The sequence below is a fragment of the Chenopodium quinoa genome, unplaced genomic scaffold (genome assembly GCF_001683475.1).
Source record: "Chenopodium quinoa cultivar QQ74 unplaced genomic scaffold, ASM168347v1, whole genome shotgun sequence".
Classification (NCBI taxonomy): domain Eukaryota; kingdom Viridiplantae; phylum Streptophyta; class Magnoliopsida; order Caryophyllales; family Amaranthaceae; genus Chenopodium; species Chenopodium quinoa.
This window is the reverse complement of record NW_018743574.1, coordinates 7,648,248-7,668,691: the sequence shown is the minus strand read 5'-3', so window position 1 is coordinate 7,668,691 and position 20,444 is coordinate 7,648,248. Positions and strand designations below refer to the sequence as shown.

General features: G+C 43.2%; 1 protein-coding gene across 2 annotated transcripts; it reads right to left on the bottom strand.

Moving 5' to 3' along the window:
- Positions 1-1,184: 1,184 nt before the first annotated feature.
- LOC110682466 (thioredoxin-like protein AAED1, chloroplastic) lies at positions 1,185-5,363 on the bottom strand. Of its 2 annotated transcripts, XR_002503418.1 has the most exons (8): positions 4,906-5,363; positions 4,251-4,297; positions 4,038-4,152; positions 2,663-2,707; positions 2,519-2,578; positions 2,331-2,426; positions 1,970-2,193; positions 1,185-1,568 (listed from the first exon to the last, which is right to left on the bottom strand). XR_002503418.1 is itself a non-coding variant. In XM_021858805.1 (7 exons), the coding sequence occupies exons 1-7, from the start codon at positions 5,224-5,226 to the stop codon at positions 2,077-2,079; spliced, it is 801 nt and encodes a 266-aa protein (XP_021714497.1). In that variant the 5' UTR covers positions 5,227-5,363; the 3' UTR covers positions 1,733-2,076. The 2 variants fall into 2 exon arrangements, 1 of the variants encoding a protein (XP_021714497.1); XM_021858805.1 differs by lacking the exon at positions 1,185-1,568 and having other exon boundaries at positions 1,733-2,193.
- Positions 5,364-20,444: the final 15,081 nt, after the last annotated feature.

Here is a 20,444-nt window from a genome sequence, read left to right as displayed (position 1 = left end):
GAAGTGAAGTAAATGAATTATTGATCCATCCAAAGCAAATCACAGAAACACCCATACTCCTAGGACCCTTATTTGTTCTGTTTTTCCTAAAAGAGCATAGAATGCAAACAAGGAAAATTCTAATATTGAGTAATAAAATGAGAAACATTAGTATAAAATTTATAATATAAAGTTTTAAATTAGAAATTAATATCACATCTGCCAAAGTGGTTGGTTGGTGGGGTTGCTTTAGACAAGAACTACTCCAATTACTAGCAGTAGTAACAAATAAGTGCCTTTCATATATTCATTTCATGTCTATTTCCAATTTCTTTCCTTTCAGGAGAATTTTTTTTGCTAATTCCTCTCCATTTATAATTTTATACTCTTTGTGCATCTTCACTCTCTTTCATAAAAACAATTAGACAATGAATACAACTAAGATGATATTTCTATTTATGGCATTTTCTATTCACAAGACAATTTTTTGACTTGTGAATTTCGTGAAAAGGACCCTCGTCCCGTTGTTATTATTGATTTTACTCTTTTCGCTTCGTTGTGTGTAACAACAAAGCGTAAAATTAATGATATCTTATCACAACCTAAGTACATTTCTTGTTTTATTACTTCGTGTTTTTATTATTTTTTTTCTAGTACGGAGTAAGTTATTCCCATTGTTTAAAATTAGTTTTGATTTATTAATATAACATGTAGGAAGTCACAAAAAAAACAAACAATGTATGCAAGATTTAATCATGTGTGCTAGTAATTAATCGTACTAAATTCTAGAAAAAGTAATGGTAATTAGGAAAAATAGAGCATGGTGACAACCTAATCTGTGATAAAAATGTAATGTAGTACAAAAAGGGTACATTAGTGGAATTTGTCAAAACAAGATTAAGAAAGGGCTTCTGTTAAGGGAACCCATTTTCCTTAATTCGTATAGTAGTGTTCTCGTGAATCAAGAAAGTGTTGAACAAATTTCTTATATTATTATCCGCTAATTTCTTCCACCATATTCTTAAAATGTTTACTTAGAAATTATGAAGATAATAATAAATTAATAATTAGTTAATTACTATTACTATTAACCCTGTTTTGTCAATTTTTTGAAAACCTTGAGGAAAATGCCAACATTCCTAAATGGCTAAATTTGACAACTTTTTTTCTTTTTCTTCAAAGCAGACTTATTGCATTGGGCTGCAGCCCACAGGTTAAGCTTTAGTATTTTACTTCTAGTTTCAAAACTTTGGGCCTATGTAAGCCCAATGACCTTAAATAGTGATATTAATTAATTCAACAATTCTAGCAGCCCACTTTTTTTTTTTTTCAAAATACAAACTCTACATCTCACTTGTTTTGTTAAAATGAGCAAACTAGTCTCGCAACATGAGCCACATCCTCAGAAGTGAAACTTTGTTGTGGTGGATTTCGAGCCAAAAGTGGAATTTTCAAGTTCCGTACGTGATAGCCTACCCATATCTTAGTGATTCTCCCTCTGTTTCTTTGAAGTGAGACAACTAATCTCACCGCACAAGTGGGTCATTCCGAAAAGTAAGCTATTGTGTACTTGAAAAAAAATCGTGTTCCTGTAGAGCAAATGCCAGTTTTCCACAACATTCAGACTGAGTTTTCTTGAAAAATACAGAGTACAATGCCTATAAATCTAAAAAAACATCCAAGATTCACTTTCAGATAGATGTTTCAGTTTTAAGTTTGTTGAGAGTTTATATGATTGAGGGATCATGCAGGATGCAGTAGCAAGATATTAGAAAGCTTTTATTAAATTAACTTTCAATGTTTGATATTAGGGACCCGGATGAACTGAACATATACACAATGAATTTATCGATTACTATGAACAAGATGTTCCTAGTTCATATATACTGAAGAATTATTTTACAGCAGTGTTCTAATCCATCAATTATATATGCTGCTAACTAAAATGCAGGAATTGTACTATAAAAGTAATCAAGGCATTCTTGTTTACCAGATACTGCAGCAAAAACATTTTGATCAGCGCCAGGAAGTAGATATGTTAGCTGCATCATTCACAAGCTTGTCAGCTGATTGCGTGGAACTTAATCCACATAAGCTTTATGCAACTGGCACATTGCAAGCACTGAAGACATCTTCTAAGGAGGCATGGTCTCCCGTTCCTTCATCTTTCCTAGCATACAACAGTTCCTTCCCTTTGAAGACAAACATTCCTCCCTGGAAGAAAGAAACAAGGGTCAGGTTATAGATTTTAGAGATGATCAATTATGGGCAAGACCGCAAGATTTCCAGAGGTTTGGCCTGGCATATGATCACATCTTTAGTTAGGGTAGATGTATAAATTTATAATCAACCTGTTGCAAAACACTACTCCTGTCGCTAGGTGTAGCTTGAATTGTATAATTCTCCGCGGCCTTTTTCAGGGATTCAAACCTTGAGAAAACCTTTTTCTGTCAGATTAAAACCATGGATGTGAATTATTGAGTGGACTTGAATAACTTAGGGGGAAACAATATCTCAGGAAAGAGGGTTGAAAGATTACACTGGCAGGATTGAAGAATGTCCGACCAAGACCATAATATAAACCCAATAAATCATATGCCTGTAATAACAAGCATTTCAATGAGTGTCTGTATTATGAGAAACTAGCAATATATCTCTGCAAATAATTGTTAGTAGAATTCACCTTGCGTTCAGGATCAGCATAAAGGCACTCCATAGGAAACGGTAACTGGATATGTAAAATGATAAGAGTATGAGTCAAAATGAAATAAGGCATTGAATGACCTAAACTGGAAGATCAGAAAGTTTAACAAGCAGCAACCAATATAACAAGATTAGTAAACTCTCCTAACTGAAACAAGAGCAGAAAATTGACCAGCGTATTGCTAGAACACAGTTAAAGATTTTGAGCCTCTCTGAATGTTACACCTAGAAGAGTAGAAAGAATCTGGGGCAAGCTAAATACTTCGTAAAAGATTTTCAGTGTCATAAAGTTGAAGAGAGATCTCTGAGGCACTAAGGCATGCGGAAAAGTCTAAAGCAAAGAATAGGATGGCTGTTAACAAAGTGAGAATTGTGATGGAAATACAGAGCCTAACGTGGGCAAGGAGGAAGTGACCAGACAGTTTGTAAGAAAGGCGCTCCAAATACGATAGAGGGATAACAACTGCTTTGATACCTAAATTGACTTTGGATGATTCTCCTTAGGCAGCTACCTACTCCACACTCTACCTAACTAAAAGGACTTGCATTGCATAATATGTTAGCACACCAATGGGCATGTGAAAAATGATCTTCAAAATAACACATCAGAAACCTTATTGTTCAGTAATAATACAAATGAAGTAATGAAGCATATGACTAATTACGTAATCATATTTATGCTACTTATCGCAAAGGAAAAAATCATATGACAAACTACACATTCATGAAATATGCAGATCACTAGATAAAGTCTTTAGAAATTTGCCCTGAAATTCAAAGAAATTTTAGTCATGAGTAGTGACAGTCTGCAAGAAATGAGAAAATTGCTAACAATCATAGAAACCAACGCCTAGCAAGATGATGCATTTGCTAACTCAGTACTAGAAACCACAATAACTATTCACTGGCTCCCAAAATAATTAAGTGGAAACAACAACCAAATTATTAAGCATTGCCAAGGACATGAGTATGCAAGAGTTTTCGGGAAAGTGTAACATGATCAAGAGGAAGGTAAACTTTGCAAGCAGAGTCACTAGAGTTTGTTAACTTCCATATTGCGGCTGAGATGCAGTTGTATATATAGGTCAATGTTCTTTCAAGGCATAATCTAAGACATACAGTAGAATCGTGATTATAAGAGTCTTCATTCTTTAACTATCCTCACCACCAAAGTCTATCCAAATTTGCCACTGTATAAAAACCTAGGCAGTTATAATTTATTAAAGTGGCTTCTCACATGTCACTTCATGAACTCATAAACATGTTTCTTATTCAGTTTGCAAATTTTCAAGTTAAATATTTGAGTCTTCAGCTAGACTCTAAACCTAACAGGTACAGCAAGCAAAAAGAAGTACCCGTTCTCCAAGCAAGCGGGCCTTTTCAGGTTCCCCAACACCAACAGCAATGAGTTTAACACCAGCAGCATCAAATCTCGGCATTGCTTTTTTCAAATCTGATGCAAACTCCCAGCTTCACAGAACACATTGGAAAACTTAAATCAGTTAACCAAAAAAAGGAACACCCCACTACTTTAATAGTTAATACAGTAGATTGAGGCACAGTTTTACCAGCAAACACATCCAAAGTGCCTCAGCAGTGCAACAACTGCCACTCCCTGGATAAACCCACACACAAACTTATTAACATGGTTATAATTATTATATAATAATTATCATAATATGAAATTGCATGTGTTTTAGGTCCCAGATACTTAGAATTGCAATTCATAAGATGCTTCAAAATGAAACTAACTTGATATCATAATAATATGATTCCTAAACTACTCATCTTACATCATTCCTCTAACCTCCATAGAGTGATTAAAATCACTAACTTTTTCTACATTTTGGGTTGCACTAAAGTCTAGATTTTTCCTCATATTCTGTTTTACACAATATTTTATTTAATTTCAAAGTTATTTAAGTGAAACTTGATAACTATAATCAGTATCATACAAGTACAACCGTCTCACACAAGAATATACTAAAACTAACATAATCATTGGGTGCAGTACTGCAGTTCATACATACTGTAATACGGAGTATTAATGATGACAATCATAATAACAACAATAATCAAATTTCCAAAATTTAAGACACCAATACATCATATTTCATAATTCAATAATCATAATTCATTCAATCTTGTTCAAAAATTAATTAACCCACGAAAGAAATTGAAAAAAATAAATAAAAAGGGTATTGAGGAAAGAGATGAACAAACCTCATTCTGATCCCAAAGATCCTTGAAAAAGACAGGTTCACCAGTAGCCTTGAAAATGGTGACATCACCCAAAATATTCCCAATATTATCAGAAACTGCTGCATCAGAAGCAGTAGAAACAGAAGCTTTGGAGACGAGTCGTGAATTCGGACTGGTTAGAACTCGCGATGAAAGAGACGAGACAGAAACAGAGGAAATCGAAGTGGGTAAACGTGATGATAATGATAAGGGGATTTCCCGAATTTGATGAATTGCAGAAATAGGTTGAAGATTAAGATATCGATTTGCAGTAATTCCTGCTGTTGCTGATAATAACCCCATTTCCCCCCCTTTTTTTTTTGTTCTCTTTAGAACATGAAATTAATTAATTAATAAAAAAATACACCCTAAAAATTTGGGCACTTCAGAGTTGAGACGTGTTTTCAACCAAACACGCCCTTGTTGCTTTCAGTTTTTTTTTAACGGCTAAACGATTAGACACAACTCACACAAGCCCAAAAAATTGTTGTGCCAAAGAAACAATTTACGAGTACTATTTCTGGGTATTTATTAATCCTCATTTTTAAGGATATAACTGGTGTGTATTTTAGATGATGCCTCTAAATATGACTTTGTACTTTGTTTAGTTTGCTAATTGTATTTGACTATTTTTATTCAATGTTTTGATAATCATTTTGAAATTTCATGACTTTGGATTTTTAAACACTAATTATCTTATCTAAACTTAACTATAATTTTGTTTGATAAAAAAATTAATAAATGAATGGCTGAGATGATAACACTTATAACTTAATACTTGTTGGTCTCGAGTTTAAGTCTTGCTACAAACATTTTTTATTGAGCGATTAGTTTTCTAATTTATAAAGGCAAGACAAGGGGTCGAATCTCGCAAATCTCATCTAACAATATTTCCAAGTTCCTTAGGAATTACGGTCCGGTCCCGATCCCCAAAAAAAGTCGATCCCGGGTTCCGGTCCATTCTGGTCCTGGTCCGATCCGGTTTTGGACCGATGCACAACCCTAGTTCCATCCATTTCACTCTTTGGGTAATCCAGATTCGGTGATCAGTTATGGGCAATTAGGTTCCAGTCCCTTCCCAATTGTTGTTGCAGGGGATCAAACACAAGTCATTCTTACCAAGTGTAGTCTTAATCACCATTACACCAACAACCAATTGGTCTATCACCTTATGCTCAGACTCTCAAAATAAAAAAGGAAAATGCCTACATTACAAAATCTAACAATTTTTTCATTTCTGGCCCACAAATCAAAGCAGACTCTTTGCATGGGCTGCGACCCACAAATTAAGCTTTAGTCTTTTAGTCTTTTATTCCATTTTCAAAACTCTGGGCCGATGTAAGCCTAATGATCTTAATTCAATAATTCTAGCAGCCCACATTTTTCTTTCAAAATACACTTTTAATCTCACTAGTTTTGTCAAAAGGAGCAAGCAAGTCTAACCAACATGAGCCACATCCTCATAAAAATGCCATGTTTCCACAACTTTTTACAGCAGTGTTCGTTCTAATCCAGCAATTACGTTTGCTGCTAACTAAAATGGCAGGAATTCCCCTATATTAATAAGTAATAAAATCATTCTTGTTTACTAGATACTGTAGCAAAAATTAAAAAAAAAATGATCAGCGTCATAAAGTAAAGGAAAAATTGTCTGCAATAATCCGACCTTTTGGCCGTCCGCTGAAAATAATCCCACCTATGGATTATTTTTAAATAATCCCACCTTTATACCCACTCCGCTATAAATGGTCCCAATCAGTCATGTAACCTGTTATATCAAGTTACTTGACACGTGGCGACCTGTGATTGGTCTAAAAAATAAAAATAAAATAAAATAAATTTACAACAAAAAATTAATATTAAAATTAATATTTTTTTATAGAAAAAATTCAAAAACAAAAAAAAAAAACCCACCCCAGCACCGCCTGAGTCCCCACCTCCGCGGCTCCGGTCACCAGAACCCACCCCAGCGCCGGCATCGGGGTCCAACCCCAACCCACTCCAGCGCGGCTCCAACCCCCGACTCCAGCCCCAACCCAAACCCAACCCCAGCACGACTCCAATCCCACCGCAGCGCCGACGACCTCCTTCCCCCTCCCCCGAACCACCAACCCACTCCAGCGCGACTCCAACCCCAGCACCGACTCCAAACCCAACACCTTGCAAACTCTCTAAAACCCTCGATCTCATCCCCTTTGCCCTTTTCCGGCTACCTCCCTTCCCCACGCCCCAATTTCGACCATCATCCCCTTCCCACGCCTCGATTTATGGTTGTGGTAAATTAGTGGCGATGGAAAGGGGTAGGGAGGGTCGGAGAACGGCCCGCGGGGGTCTTCGGTGTGGCTGGCTTCTCCGGGCCTCGTTTGGTAGGGGCGGCGAGGTGGTTGTGGTGGCTAGGGTCGCTGTGGTGGCTGGTTTAATTTTTTTTTTAATTTTTTTTAAATTGTTAATTAATGTTAATTAACTGTTAATATTAATCAATTCTTAAAATCAAAGTTAAAATTAAAACTTTTTTTTTTACCAATCACGTTGTGACACGTGTAAATAAAACTTTTTTAAAAAAAATTACCTCCTCAACCGGTTACAGGTCACTTGGGACCATTGAGAGCGGATTAGCTATAAAGGTCGGACTATTTAAAAATAATCCAAAGGTGGGATTATTTTGGGCGGACGGCCCAAATGTGGGATTATTTCGGGCAATTTTTCCTAAAGTAAATGCGTATACTACATTATTCATAAGCTGATTGCATGGAACACTACCTACATAAGCTTTATGCAACATGTGGTAATTCGCAAGCACTAAAAACATCGTTTAATGGGGCGTAGTCTCCCATTTGTTCCTCTTTCCGAGCATACAACAGTTCGAAGACAAACATTCCTCCCTGAAAGAAAGTAACCGGGTCAAGTTATAAGATTTTAGAACTGATCCATTAAGGGCAAGACGTCAACTTATGATCAGATTTTAAGTTAAAAAGTAAATGTACAAATATATAATCAACCGGTTGCAAAACACTACTCCTGTTACTAACTATTTGAAATTGAAGCATAATTTTACCGGGAAACACATCCTAAATGCTTCAGCAGTGCAACAACTTCCACTCCCTGGATAACCCCACAAACAAACTTATCAACATCACTATAATTTAATAATTATCATAATGTGAAAATGCATGTGTTTCTGGTACACAAATACTTACAATTGCAATTCATAATAAGTAAGTTGCTTCAAAATGAAACCACATACTATTGTCTATAATATCATAATAATGTGATTCCTAAACTACTCTTACAAAATGATTAGAATCACTCCTACTTTCTACATTTCGGGTTCCAAAATTAATTTTCTATTACATAAAACATTTACTCCTGCTTTTACTCTGTTTTACACATTATTTTACTAACTTCCAAAATTTATTTAAAGAAATCCTGATTACTAAAATCAAGTGTTTCGGATGAAAATAATGGGACCTTGTCGAAGGTCCGATGAAGTGGAGAAGACTGGATTCGGTCCAAGTGATGTTGGGCCGAAGGTTTCCTGCACAGCAAACACACGTAAACTAGCCTCGGGGCTGTTGCCGAGGGAGGCCCCTCCGATGCTAAAGTCAGTACAGTGTGTAGAAAGAGAATGCTATGCAAGAGAATTAATTGTTTGAGGCTTTGTTTGAATGAATGTACAAATGTAATATTGATGGCTTTTATACCTTTGCATATATGGAGAAGTTGGGCCTTAGCCCAATTGACTTGCCTTGTGGACTGATCTTGACTTTAGCACAATTGGAGAGGTGAACCTTGACCTTGGGCTTTTAATTGGATCATTTAATGACTAGGCCCAATTGGACTAAATTGGACCCAAACAACTTGCCCCCCAGACCCGATTTGGAAGGATGACGGGTCGGGTTTGATTAATCAGAAAAGGAGGGAAGTGAATGATTTAATTAATCCAAGAAATTTGAATTTAAACCGTAATTAATGAGATAACAACGGTTAGGCGAATAATTGTGGAAGTTGGACGGATAATGGGCGGTTTAATCGCGAGGTCGTGTGTTTAACGGTTACTTGGTGGGGTGTTTAAGAGAAATTGAAACGCGGACTCCCAGAATTCCCATTTCTGGAGATATAATTAGAGGCGCGTAATCTCTCCTCACTTATTCACCAACACAAACCCATAATCCTCGAGAAAGCCCAAGAACTCGCGTCAAAACTTCGCAAATTCCCCGAGCATTAAGCTTAGAAACTGAGACTCGTCACTACCAATTCGTAAATCGACAACTTTCGCTTCAGATTAAGGTAAATTCCTTTGATTTTAATTTATTTTTTCTTCGAATTTGAACTCTTTCCCTTTTTTTTTCGACTTTTTTCTTCGAAACTCATCCATGGTGAGAGGAGTTAGAGGTAGAGCCCGTGCTCCAAGAAGAGCAAGGCCAATTCCCGATCCTAGGAACAGGATTGGGACCTGGAATGGACAGAGAGTAGAGCCTGACCCTGCTGAAGGGATTAGGGCGACTCCCATTTCTTCGGCTCCTCCTCAGGGAACGGAGGGGCCGAGCGCTTCTGGGCGGGACGATGAAGTTCCCGCTATCCTTTGGGACATCCTTCCTGGGTTTTCGGAGTGGGAGGATGCTGAAGTAGCTTCGGCCATGATAAAGAACTGCCCCTACTCGTGGTGGGTAGAGAATGCTGAACAGTATCGGTTTGCCGAGCAGATTGAGTTGCATTACGGCATCCTTGAAGCTGATGGGTATTGGTGCCGAATGCCCGTGGCATCCGATAGAATCCATCGTCCACCCTCGGGGTATGTGGGGGTGTACACAAGACAACTTCAGTATGGTCTGAGGTTCCCTTTGGACGTATTCGTCCGAGAATTGCTGATCCATTATAATATTTCCCTATGTCAGCTAACTCCCATTAGCATCCGAAGGGTGATGACATACTTATGGGTCTGCAAGTTCTTCAGGTATGTGCCGAACCTGCACTGCTTCAAAAAGCTCCATCGGCTAGTGCCAAATATTCAAAGTGGGCACGGAAGTCACGGTTCTGGGTGGTACCGGATTGAGTCTCGACCCCAGTACCTAACCATGTGGCCGAACGACTCTTCAGACAAGGACTGGAGAGGTCAATGGATTTGGGTTAGGGCGCCCACAGACCCGGGCCACCCTTGCGTCTTCAGCGCTCCCAGGTATCTTGCTGAGCCTGATCCCGACATGGGAAGTTTAGGTCCCCCCGAAGATAACGGCCCAGATCCGAACCTTAATCAACAGAACATCTTCGGCAAGCTGCCGAACCGGGGAGGCAGCGGTCGAATGCAGCATATCCCGGAGACTTGGCTCCCCGATACGCATTATGTCTTCCAAGAGAACATGTTAGCAGTTGTCGGCCTCAGCCGAAAGTTTAGGGATGGTAAGCTTCTTCGGCTGGGGCCGAGGCCTTTTAATTATCTCTTTTCCTCCGTTTTCACTTCGCACTTTTCTGCTGTGCCAACCTAGCTGAAATGACCTTTTCCCTCTTCTTTTTCAGAGCGGGACGAGACCAACGTCGGCATTAACTACGCTCTTCTTGGCGTCAACCGAGAACGAGTTGTAACTGATCGGGCCCCCTCTATCACTGAACCGAGGCATAGGGAAGTTCATCTAGACTCTTCCCATTTCCAAATTGAGGTTGTTGCTCTGTATCAGAGGCAGAAGCCTTGGTGGAAGAAGAGGGATCCCTGGTTTCAGCTGTTAGACGAAGAAGCTGAAGCTGCCCGTACGGCCGAAGAGGTTGCACGGGTTATTGAAGCTTGTGAAGGAGGAGAAGGGTCCTCCAGGGCTGCTGAAGAAGAAGCTGCAGCTAGGGCAGCTGAAGAAGACGAGGCTTTGCTGAAGACCTCGGTGAGCTTTTAGACTTAGTTTTGTTTTGTTGTGTTTTTTTTTGTTGTTTTTTTTTTACTCACATTCTTCCTCCCCCCTGTCTTTTACAGTCCGAAGAGAGTAATAGACATAAAGAAGGGAAAGCCCCTATTCGTCCCGAAGACCAGGTACAAGAAGAGTCTTCAGACTCAGACATGGATGAGCAGCCGCTTCAGAAAAGGCGACGAAGAATGGCCATCATCGGCCCGCATGACTTTCAGAGGAGGCCGATGACCATCGGCATCGAGATAAGGGAACCTGAGGAAGGCAATGGATCGCCGAGGGTTCCCCGGCCGCCACCTCAATCACCTCCAAAGACCCCTCTGCCACCTCCCGAGATGGAGGTGGATCAGAAAACTCCCGGACTTAAGGGAGGGGTCCAAGAGGAAGTTCAAGTGAGTGCTGCTGAGTACAGAGATGAGGATGCTGTGATGCCTAGTGCTGAGGGTTTCACGGCAGACATTGCAAGAGAGGTTGAGGCTTTCGTCCTCACACCTGAAGAAGAAGAAGAGGTCATAATAATTGACTCTGCTGAGAAGAAGGGGGATGTCGAGCCATCCAAGATTCAAGAAGCTCCATCGTCATCCTTCCCTTCCTTCCAGACGCTACAGTCTGGAGAAATTGGTTTCTCGGCCCCCCGAATTCCAATCCCATATCACATCTGGGACCTCATATGGGGTCAGAACTGAGAAGGTGTTGCAGCCTACTTCGGCGATTTTGCTGGCATGTCCGAAGTAGATAGGGCAAGAATCTGGTCGCTAAAGGCCACTGCTGGGATGGGCGAATCCAGCAGATCAGTTCCAGACCCAGCCAGGTCTAACCAACTGCTGATGATGCAGGTGATTCTCCTTGCCTTTATCTCTTTTTCAATTCAGCTCTTCAATTCAGTTTTTTTTTTTTTTTTTGGCTGACTTGTGCTCCTGTTTCCAGTTCGTGCACAATCAGACTCTCACTGTAGAGCTGATAGATACCTTACAAGATAGGGTAGACGCTGCCGAGTACGACAAGAAGGTAGCTGAGGAGGAGCTAAAGCTTGCTAAGCTGAAGCAAGCAGCGGCTTAAGAGAAGCAGCAGAAGGGTGAAGAATATGAAAAGAGAGCTGCCGAAGCCCTTAAAACCTTATGCGATGCTATGGAGAAGGAAGTTTTCCCTCACTGATGGAAGGGGAAAAATTCCTTCAAGAACACATGGGAGTGGACATCTCCAAGTTCAAGGCTACCATTGGGAGCCGAATCCAGGAAGGAGCTGCTGCACAAGCTGAAGTGCAGCAAAAGCTAGAAGCTCTTGAAGCCAGTAGAATGGCCGCTGAAGAGATGCTCCAAGCCCGGAATGTCCAACTCTCAGAGGCTGCTAATGCTGCTGAAGCTCAGAGAGCTAAGCTCCAAGAAATTGAGGATCAGCTGATGGCCAAAAAAGAAGAACTAACCCAGGCTCAGACAGAGGCTTCCCAAGTTCAGCAGGAGCTGAATGAGCAGAAAGGTTCCTCCTCCAAGCTCGCCGATGAGCTAAAGAAATCCAAGGAAGACTTGGAGGAGACAAAGAAGAAGTTGGCTGATGCTGAGGCTCTACTCAAAGTCCGTATCTATACCGAAGAAGAGTATGAAATGGGTTTCAGAAACGGGTTCATAGTGTGCCGAAGAGTCTGCCTACATGCTGAGCCAAAGTTGGACTGGTCCAAATGTGCTGAATGGGTCCAGGATCCCGAAGACCCTCATATGAAATATGCAACTCCAATCGAAGCTGAAATCCTTAAGGCTGAGGAAGCCGAAGAAGAAGCTGGGAGAAAGGAGTTGGAGGCTGAACAGAGGGAAAGGGAGGCTCGGCAGAGTGCAAAGCCTGCTTCTTCTGCTGCTGGGGCTGAGGCCACCATGGGGCCCCACAATGCTAATCAGTCTGATCCTCGGGCTGAAGCATAGGAACTCGGGCAGTCGTCTTCAGAATCTTGCGGTTCATCATGCGCTCAACTTTAGACTTGCCGCTTTCTGAATTTTTGCCTTGTTTTTTTTGCTTCAGCTTGCCTTGTCGTACAAACAGTTTATTTTTTGCTTCTGTACGTATTTCGGCAGCTGTTATTTTCCGCTTGTGGGCGGCTGCCGATATAGTTTTTAGTTTATTTGAACTTGTAGCTCACTTTCTGAGCATGAATTATTAATCTGATGTTCCTTTCTTCAACTGATTTGTCTTACTTTGAATGCTTTACTGTTTCTGAATTTGAGAAATATGCTAAGTACAAAGCTTCCGGTATTGTTTCTTCAATTCTGCTGAACATAAACTTGCACTAGTAGTGCCTCTTGCCCCCCCCCCCCAGAAATTGAAGTTTGACTTCAGCTGAATAAACAATTTCTCTATTCCTTAAAAATGGGTATCCGAAACACGGGGCCAACTGAAGGCAATGCTTCGGATAATGGCTTTCTGGGATACAAGGCTCAGTTAAGGCAATTTCCCAGACTTGTCCATGGACTCATGCCTTTGGAGAACAAATCTTACTGAAGTTTGACTTCAGCTGAAAGACCAGAGTTCTTTAAAAAGACGAGTCTGTCAGCAATCTGAAACCCAGTTACCCGAAGGCGAAGGTTTTAGACGAGGCTGAATAAAAAATTTCCAACAGTTGTTGTTATCCTTAATTTTCTGGCTATCTTTAAAAAATGGATATCCGAAACACAGGGCCAACTGAAGGCAATGTTTCGGATAATGGCTTTCTGGGATACAAGGCTTAGTTAAGGCAATATCCCAGACTTGTCCATGGACTCATGCCTTTGGAGAACAAGTCTTACTGAAGTTTGACTTCAGCTGAAAGACCAGTGTTCTTTAAAAAGACGAGTTTGTCAGCAATCTGAAACCCAGTTACCCGAAGGCGAAGGTTTCAGACGAGGCTGAATAAAAACCCTTAAAGAGTAGATAGAACAAAGAAAACTTTGAAAGAATAAAAAGTTGCAAATATTTATATAAATGGTGGCTCCAAGGCCTTTCATTAATTCAAAATGTACTTACAAAGATTGTTCTGCCCCGAAGGGTTTACACATGATATTTTTTCAGTACATCAGCGTTCCAGTGATTTTTCAACTCAGTTCCATCCAACTGCCGAAGTCGGTATGTCCCTGGCTGAAGCTCATCACAGATTTCGTAGGGCCCTTCCCATGCAGCTGAGAGTTTCCCATGGATTCGGCTTTTCTGAACTGCAACAGCATTTCGAAGGACAAGGTCTCCAATTTTGAGAGGCCTTGCATGGACCCTTCGGTTGTAAAATTTGCTGATTCTCTGCTTATAAGCAGCCATTCTGTCTCGGGCCGAGTCTCTTACTTCGTCGAGGAAATCGAGAGATTCCTTCATCAGTCGCTCATTCTCAGCCGAGAAGTGGTGCACTCGTAAACTCTCAGAGCCGATTTCCACTGGAAGAACGGCTTCGCCACCATACACCAGTTCAAAAGGTGAATAGCCCGTTGCCTCTTTTTCAGTTGTCCGAAGGGACCAAAGGGTTTCAGGGAGCTCCTCCAGCCACTTGGACTTTTGATCTTCCACCCTCTTTTTGAGGGCATTTAGGATCTGTTTATTTGCAGCTTCAGCTTGTCTGTTACTTTGCGGGTGGCATACCGCTGAATATGCCAGTTTGATGCCGAACTGATCTGTATACCGCTTCAGCGGTAAGTTATCGAATTGCCTCCCATGATCGAAGACAAATACTCTCGGGATGCCGAAACGAGTGATGATATTCTGCCAGATAAATTTTCTGACAGTTTGCTCTGTAATGTTCGAGGCTGCTTCGGCCTCGATCCACTTACTGAAGTAGTCAACACCAACTATCAGCCATTTTTTTTGGTACACAACATCTGGAAATGGTCCTAGTATATCCAGTCCCCATTGGGCAAACGGGAGTGGATTAAGGATCGGCTGAAGATCCCTTGCTGGCTGGTGGATAACCGGTGCGTATTTTTGACATTTTTTGCATTTCCGGACCAGCTTCTTAGCATCTGCGATCATGGTGGGCCAGTAATATCCGGCCCTCAATGCCTTGTGGGCTAAGGTCCTTCCCCCGATATGGTTCCCGCAGATGCCGAGGTGAATCTCCCGTAGGATATAATCTGCATCTGTTGGTCCCACGCATTTCAGCAATGGGGCTGAGAAGGACTTTTTCAGAAGCTCCCCCCTGAAGACAATGAACCTTGAGCTGGTTCTCTTCATCTTGGAGGCCAAAATCCTATCTTCGGGAATCTCTCCCCGAAGCTTGAAAGCTAGGATGGGGTCCATCCAGCTAGGCTTTGGGTCAGCGCAGCACACTTCAGGTGCTTCGTCGACACTTCTTTCTCGATGCACTTCCACATATACAGATCTGTTCAGCTCAGTGAGAGTTGAACTGGCAAGTTTGGAGAGTGCATCGGCTTGAGTATTCTGACCCCTTGGGATCAGCTGAACCTCAAAAGTTCTCAGCTTTGCAATGACTGATTTGATCTTGGCAAGATAGGCTATCATGGAGGGCTCTTTGGCCTCGTAGCTGCCACTGATCTAATAAGCAACTAGCTGAGAGTCTGTTTTCAGGCAGACATGCTCGGCTTCCAGGGAGATGCACAACTCTAGGCTAGCGATTGCTGCCTCATTTTCGGCTTCGTTGTTCGAGGCCTTAAAAGAAAATTTTAGTGCATACTCAAAGGATTTGCCTTCGGGAGAGGTTATCACTACCCCTGCCCTCGAACCATTTTCGGTGGAGGATCCATCCGTAAACACGGTCCAGACTTTCTTTTCATTGTCTAGCGCCTCCTGGTACGAGCATTCGGCCAAGAAGTCTGCTAGAGCTTGAGCCTTGATGGCAGCCCTCAGATGGTAGCTGATGCTGAATTCGGTGAGCTCAAAAGCCCACTTGGCCAGCCTACCAGATTTTTCAACTTTGCCGAGAACTTTTTCCAGCGGATGATCAGTTAAGACCACTATCTGATGGCAATCAAAATAGGGCCTCAGCTTCCGAGCATCTACCACTACCGCAAAAGCGACTTTCTCGAGTAGAGGGTAGCGAGTCTCGGCATCCGTAAGAGTGTGACTGACGAAATAGATCGGTTGCTGAATTTTGCTTTCTTCCTTCAGCAGCACTGCACTGATGGTGGCTGGGCTAACGACCACATACAGATACAAAGTTTCTCCTTCTGCTGGGCTAGCCAGCGTTGGGAGTTGAGCCAGATGCTCCCGAAGCTGCTTAAAGGCTTCTTTTTTCTCTTTCTCCCAAACGAGCTCTTTTGTTTTCGGGAGTTTCAGGGCTTTAAAGAAAGGTAACCCCTTATCCGAAGCTCTGGAAATGAACCTCGAGAGGGCTGCCATTCTTCTGGTGAGCCGCTGAACATCCCGCTTTGTTTTCGGCTCAGGAAGGTCGAGCGCTGCTTTGACTTTGGAGGGATTGGCATCAATCCCCCTCTTGCTGACTATGAACCCAAGGAATTTCCCTGACTTCACGCCGAAGACACACTTCTTCGGATTCAGCTTCATTTGATGCTTTCTTAAGGTGGCGAAGGTTTCATCCAGGTCTTTAACATGGTCCTCAGATTTTTTGCTTTTGACGATCGAATCGTCGACATAGACTTCCATGTTTCGGCTTTTTTTATCGGCGAAAACTTGATCCACCAGCCTTTGATAGGTTGCCCCCGCATTTTTCAATCCGAAGGGTATCATTTTATAATTGTACACCCCGGCGTTCGTGACGAATGTCGTCTTTGCTCGATCGTCGGGGTGCATGAAGATCTGATGATACCCCGAGAATGCGTCCATGAAACTAAGCAAGGCATGGCCACTTGTCGAAACGACTAGCTGATCGATCCTCGGCAAGGGATAGAAATCCTTCGGACAAGCCTTATTTAGGTCCGTGAAGTCAACGCACATCCTCCAGGTACCATTGGCCTTCTGAACCATCACCACATTTGCCAGTCATTCTGGATATTGACAAGGCTCGATGAAGCCTGCCTCCAGCAACTTTTTGACCTCGGCTGCGATGTCTCGGTTCTTATTAGCGGAGTAATTCCGCTTCTTTTGCTTAATTGGTCGACACGTTGGGTCAACATTAAGCTTATGGGAGATGAGGTTTGGACTTATCCCGGGCATATCAGCTGCCGAGAAAGCAAACACATCTCTGTTGTCCCGAAGGAGCTGAATAAGTTCACAACGGGTGTTCGGATCAAGGTCCATCCCGATTGTTACACATTTCTCAGCGTCTCCTTCGGCCAACTCGACTGTTTCAGTCTGTTGGTCCATGTCCAATGCTGATGGACTGGACTCTTCACAATCTGGCCTGTTGCCTATGTCAGCAAGTGTCCCAGTCTTTTTGTTCTTCGGCTGGCTCTCTAAGTCTTTCGGCTCAGCTGAAGAGCTAGCCTTTTCCCTTTCTGGCCCTTTTTCTCTGGGCACAGATCCTTGGGCCGAAGCACTTAGGCCTTTTGGCTTTTTTGTGCTTGGCTCTCTTTCTTTTTCTTTCTCCTCCTCATCCTTGTCGTCATCTGGGCGACTAGTGGATGGCTTGAGGTAGTTGCACCTTCGAGCGTCCTTTTGGCTGCCCTGTATCCTTTCGGGGAAGCCGGCGTCTGAGACGTAAATCATCAGCTAATGATAAGTTGAGACGACCCCTTGGATCTCATGAATTATGGGTCTCCCCAAAATCACGTTGTACACTAAAGGAGCGTCAATGACCAAAAATTCAGTCATGACATTCCTTGCTGCCTCATCGCAGCCGATGGTGACAGGAAGTGTCACCTTCCCATCTGGATAAGTTGAAGCCCCGTTGAATCCGGATACCGGGTAGGGTACAGGCGTAAGGTGCTTGGGCTTCAGCTTGATTCGATTGTAGGCCTTTCGGAACAATGTTTGCTCCGCTGCCACCGTCAATAAGGACCTTACAGACGTCGTGGTTGGCCACCGTGGCGATGATCACCAATGGATCCTCGTGAGGGAACGTTACCCCCCGGCAGTCGGCGGCTGTGAACGTCATGTTCGGCACCGGCGACTGGGGAGGCTGAATGTCAGCGTTGTTCACCTGGTGGGTCAGAGCCCTAAGGTGTCGCTTGTGTTCCCTCCGAGAGCATATTCCTCCCGAGATAACATTGATCGGAGAGAATTTTCCCTCCGCCTTTTTACTGTTCTTCCAGGGGAAGTCGAGGTCTTGCCGAGGGTCCTTTGCTGACTTCTCGGCCTCCTTTTTCTCGCGGTGATCCGCAATGTATTTTTTCAAGTATCCCTTCCGGACCATGTCCTCTACCCGATCCTTCAGTTGGATACACTCCTCAGTGTTATGTCCCGGAGATTCGTGGAACTCGCACCACTGATTTTTATTTTTTCGCTGATACCACTATGGGAGTGGTCTCGGCTTTCGGTAACTCTGCTCCTCCTTCGTCACGCTGTAAATTTTGGCGCGTGGAAGAGAGAGCGGAGTGTAGGACTCGTATCTGCCTGTGTATGAGGCAGATTTTTCCTTCTTTGGCTCGCTGGCCGAAGATTGTTCCGAGGCCTTGGCCTTTCCCTTTGTCCTCTGGCCTTGGCCTTCAGACAAGGGTGTTTGTTTTTGCTTCCCTCCCCCAGATTGAGGTTGGGTTTTTGTTTTGTTCCACTCTTCGGCTCGGATGAATTTATCCGAGGCGTTCAGAGCTTCCCCCAAGGTCTGTGGGGTATGCATGACCATGAAGTCTAGGAACTTCCCGGGCTGCAGGCCATTCTGCATTGCAAAAACGGCTAGCCCCTGGTCCAGCTGAGAGACGCTGGATGACTCGTTGCTGAAACGGGTCAGATAGTCTCGGAGGCTTTCGGTCTCCCCCTGTTGCAGACCCATGAGTTCTGCAGTAGTCTTCTCTCGGCGGTTTGCCGTGGAAAACTTGCTCCTAAATTTGGAGGACAGATCATCCCACCCTGTTATAGAGCCTTGCTTCACTCCCTTGGAGATCCATGCTTGCGCGACCCCCTTGAGAGTGGTTGGAAAACATTTGCACCAAGTCGCTTCGGATCTGGGGCAAAGATGCATATGAGCCTCATACGAGGCAACGTGGTCCTTCGGATCCGAAGTCCTATCATATGTGATGTGCGACGGTATTTTAACCGTGGGCACGTGCTCTTCCAGTATCCATTGCTCGAATGGGGAACTGGTGGGTAGCATAACGGCCTTGCCCTTGTTCCTGGTCGAAGGGACCGCGCTCCACCCTCTTAGAGAGGTAGGAGTGGTTTTCGTCCCTGGCTGGGAAGTCTGGGCCTCGGCTGCAGGGAACGAGAGGCGACTGTGCACGCTCGGTTCCTTGCCGCCGAGTCGGTCGAGGACGCTTCGGCGAACAGTCTCAGGTTGTTCTCGGCGAGCAGATTCTGGCCGAGAAGCTGAGCTGCTGCTCTTATGCGTTTCCGGTCGGGAGGTCGAGGATCCTCCAAAAAATTGAGGGTTATTTTTCCTCTCTCTTTCAGTTTTCCAGGTATCCTCTTCCCACTCTTCCAGTTCCCGGAAGGAAGGAGGTTTCCCACCATCATGGTCTAGCTTCCTCCGTTGATGCCGGGTATGCGGAGGAGTTCGATCGCGAGGTGGCGGCATATTTTGTGCCCTCATTGCCTCCATGAGCACTGCCAACGCTCTCGCCACCTCCTCCGAGTTGGGCCCCGTCAAAGGGGTCCTCCGCTGAGTGTGGGAATGATAGCGGACGGTCGATGGTTGGCTTTGGGGCACTGAATGGGTCCTATGATCGGACTGACCCCTGCTAGACAGAGAGGGACTCGGCCTATGATGAGAGTTGTGAATTACGGGAGAAAGGGAATCCTCCCTGTATGATCCTCCCCCCGAGCTGGCACCCTTGGGAGAGTTCCGGTCCGGTGAGGGTGATGGTGTAGGGATTTTAGGCTTTTCGCCTGCTCCTTGACGAAGGCTTTTGCTTTTGCGGTTCTTAGCCATTGCTACTAAGATAATTGCAAGATGATTTTGGTTAGAAATTTGGCTTAAAGATTTTTGAAAGTCGTCCCCACAGACGGCGCCAAATTGTTTCGGATGAAAACAATGGGACCTTGTCGAAGGTCCGATGAAGTGGAGAAGACTGGATTCGGTCCAAGTGATGTTGGGCCGAAGGTTTCCTGCACAGCAAACACACGTAAACTAGCCTCGGGGGTGTTGCCGAGGGAGGCCCCTCCGATGCTAAAGTCAGTACAGTGTGTAGAAAGAGAATGCTATGCAAGAGAATTAATTGCTTGAGGCTTTGTTTGAACGAATGTACAAATGTAATATTGATGGCTTTTATACCTTTGCATATATGGAGAAGTTGGGCCTTAGCCCAATTGACTTGCCTTGTGGACTGATCTTGACTTTAGCACAATTGGAGAGGTGAACCTTGACCTTGGGCTTTTAATTGGATCATTTAATGACTAGGCCCAATTGGACTAAATTGGACCCAAACATCAAGTATCATACAACTGATACTAGTATAACAGTCTCGCACAAGATTTTACTAAAACTACCATAATCAATGGACATTAGGTGCAATTCATACCTAATACAGAGTATTAATAACAGATTAATAAAAAGGAACCTGATTTTGATCCCAAAGATCATTGAAGATGACAGGTTCAGCAGTAGCCCTAAAAATGGTGACATCACCCAAAACATCGACGATATTATCTGGAACTGGTGCATCAAAAGAAGTATTATTC

Coding starts and splice junctions, on each gene's coding strand:
- LOC110682466 (XM_021858805.1), bottom strand. CDS start 5,226: ATGGGGTTATTATCAGCAACAGCAGGAATTACTGCAAATCGATATCTT. Junction 4,298..4,905: donor ATCTTTGGGATCAGAATGAG/GTTTGTTCATCT, acceptor GGGTTTATCCAG/GGAGTGGCAGTTGTTGCACT. Junction 2,427..2,518: donor CATTCTTCAATCCTGCCAGT/GTAATCTTTCAA, acceptor TTAATCTGACAG/AAAAAGGTTTTCTCAAGGTT.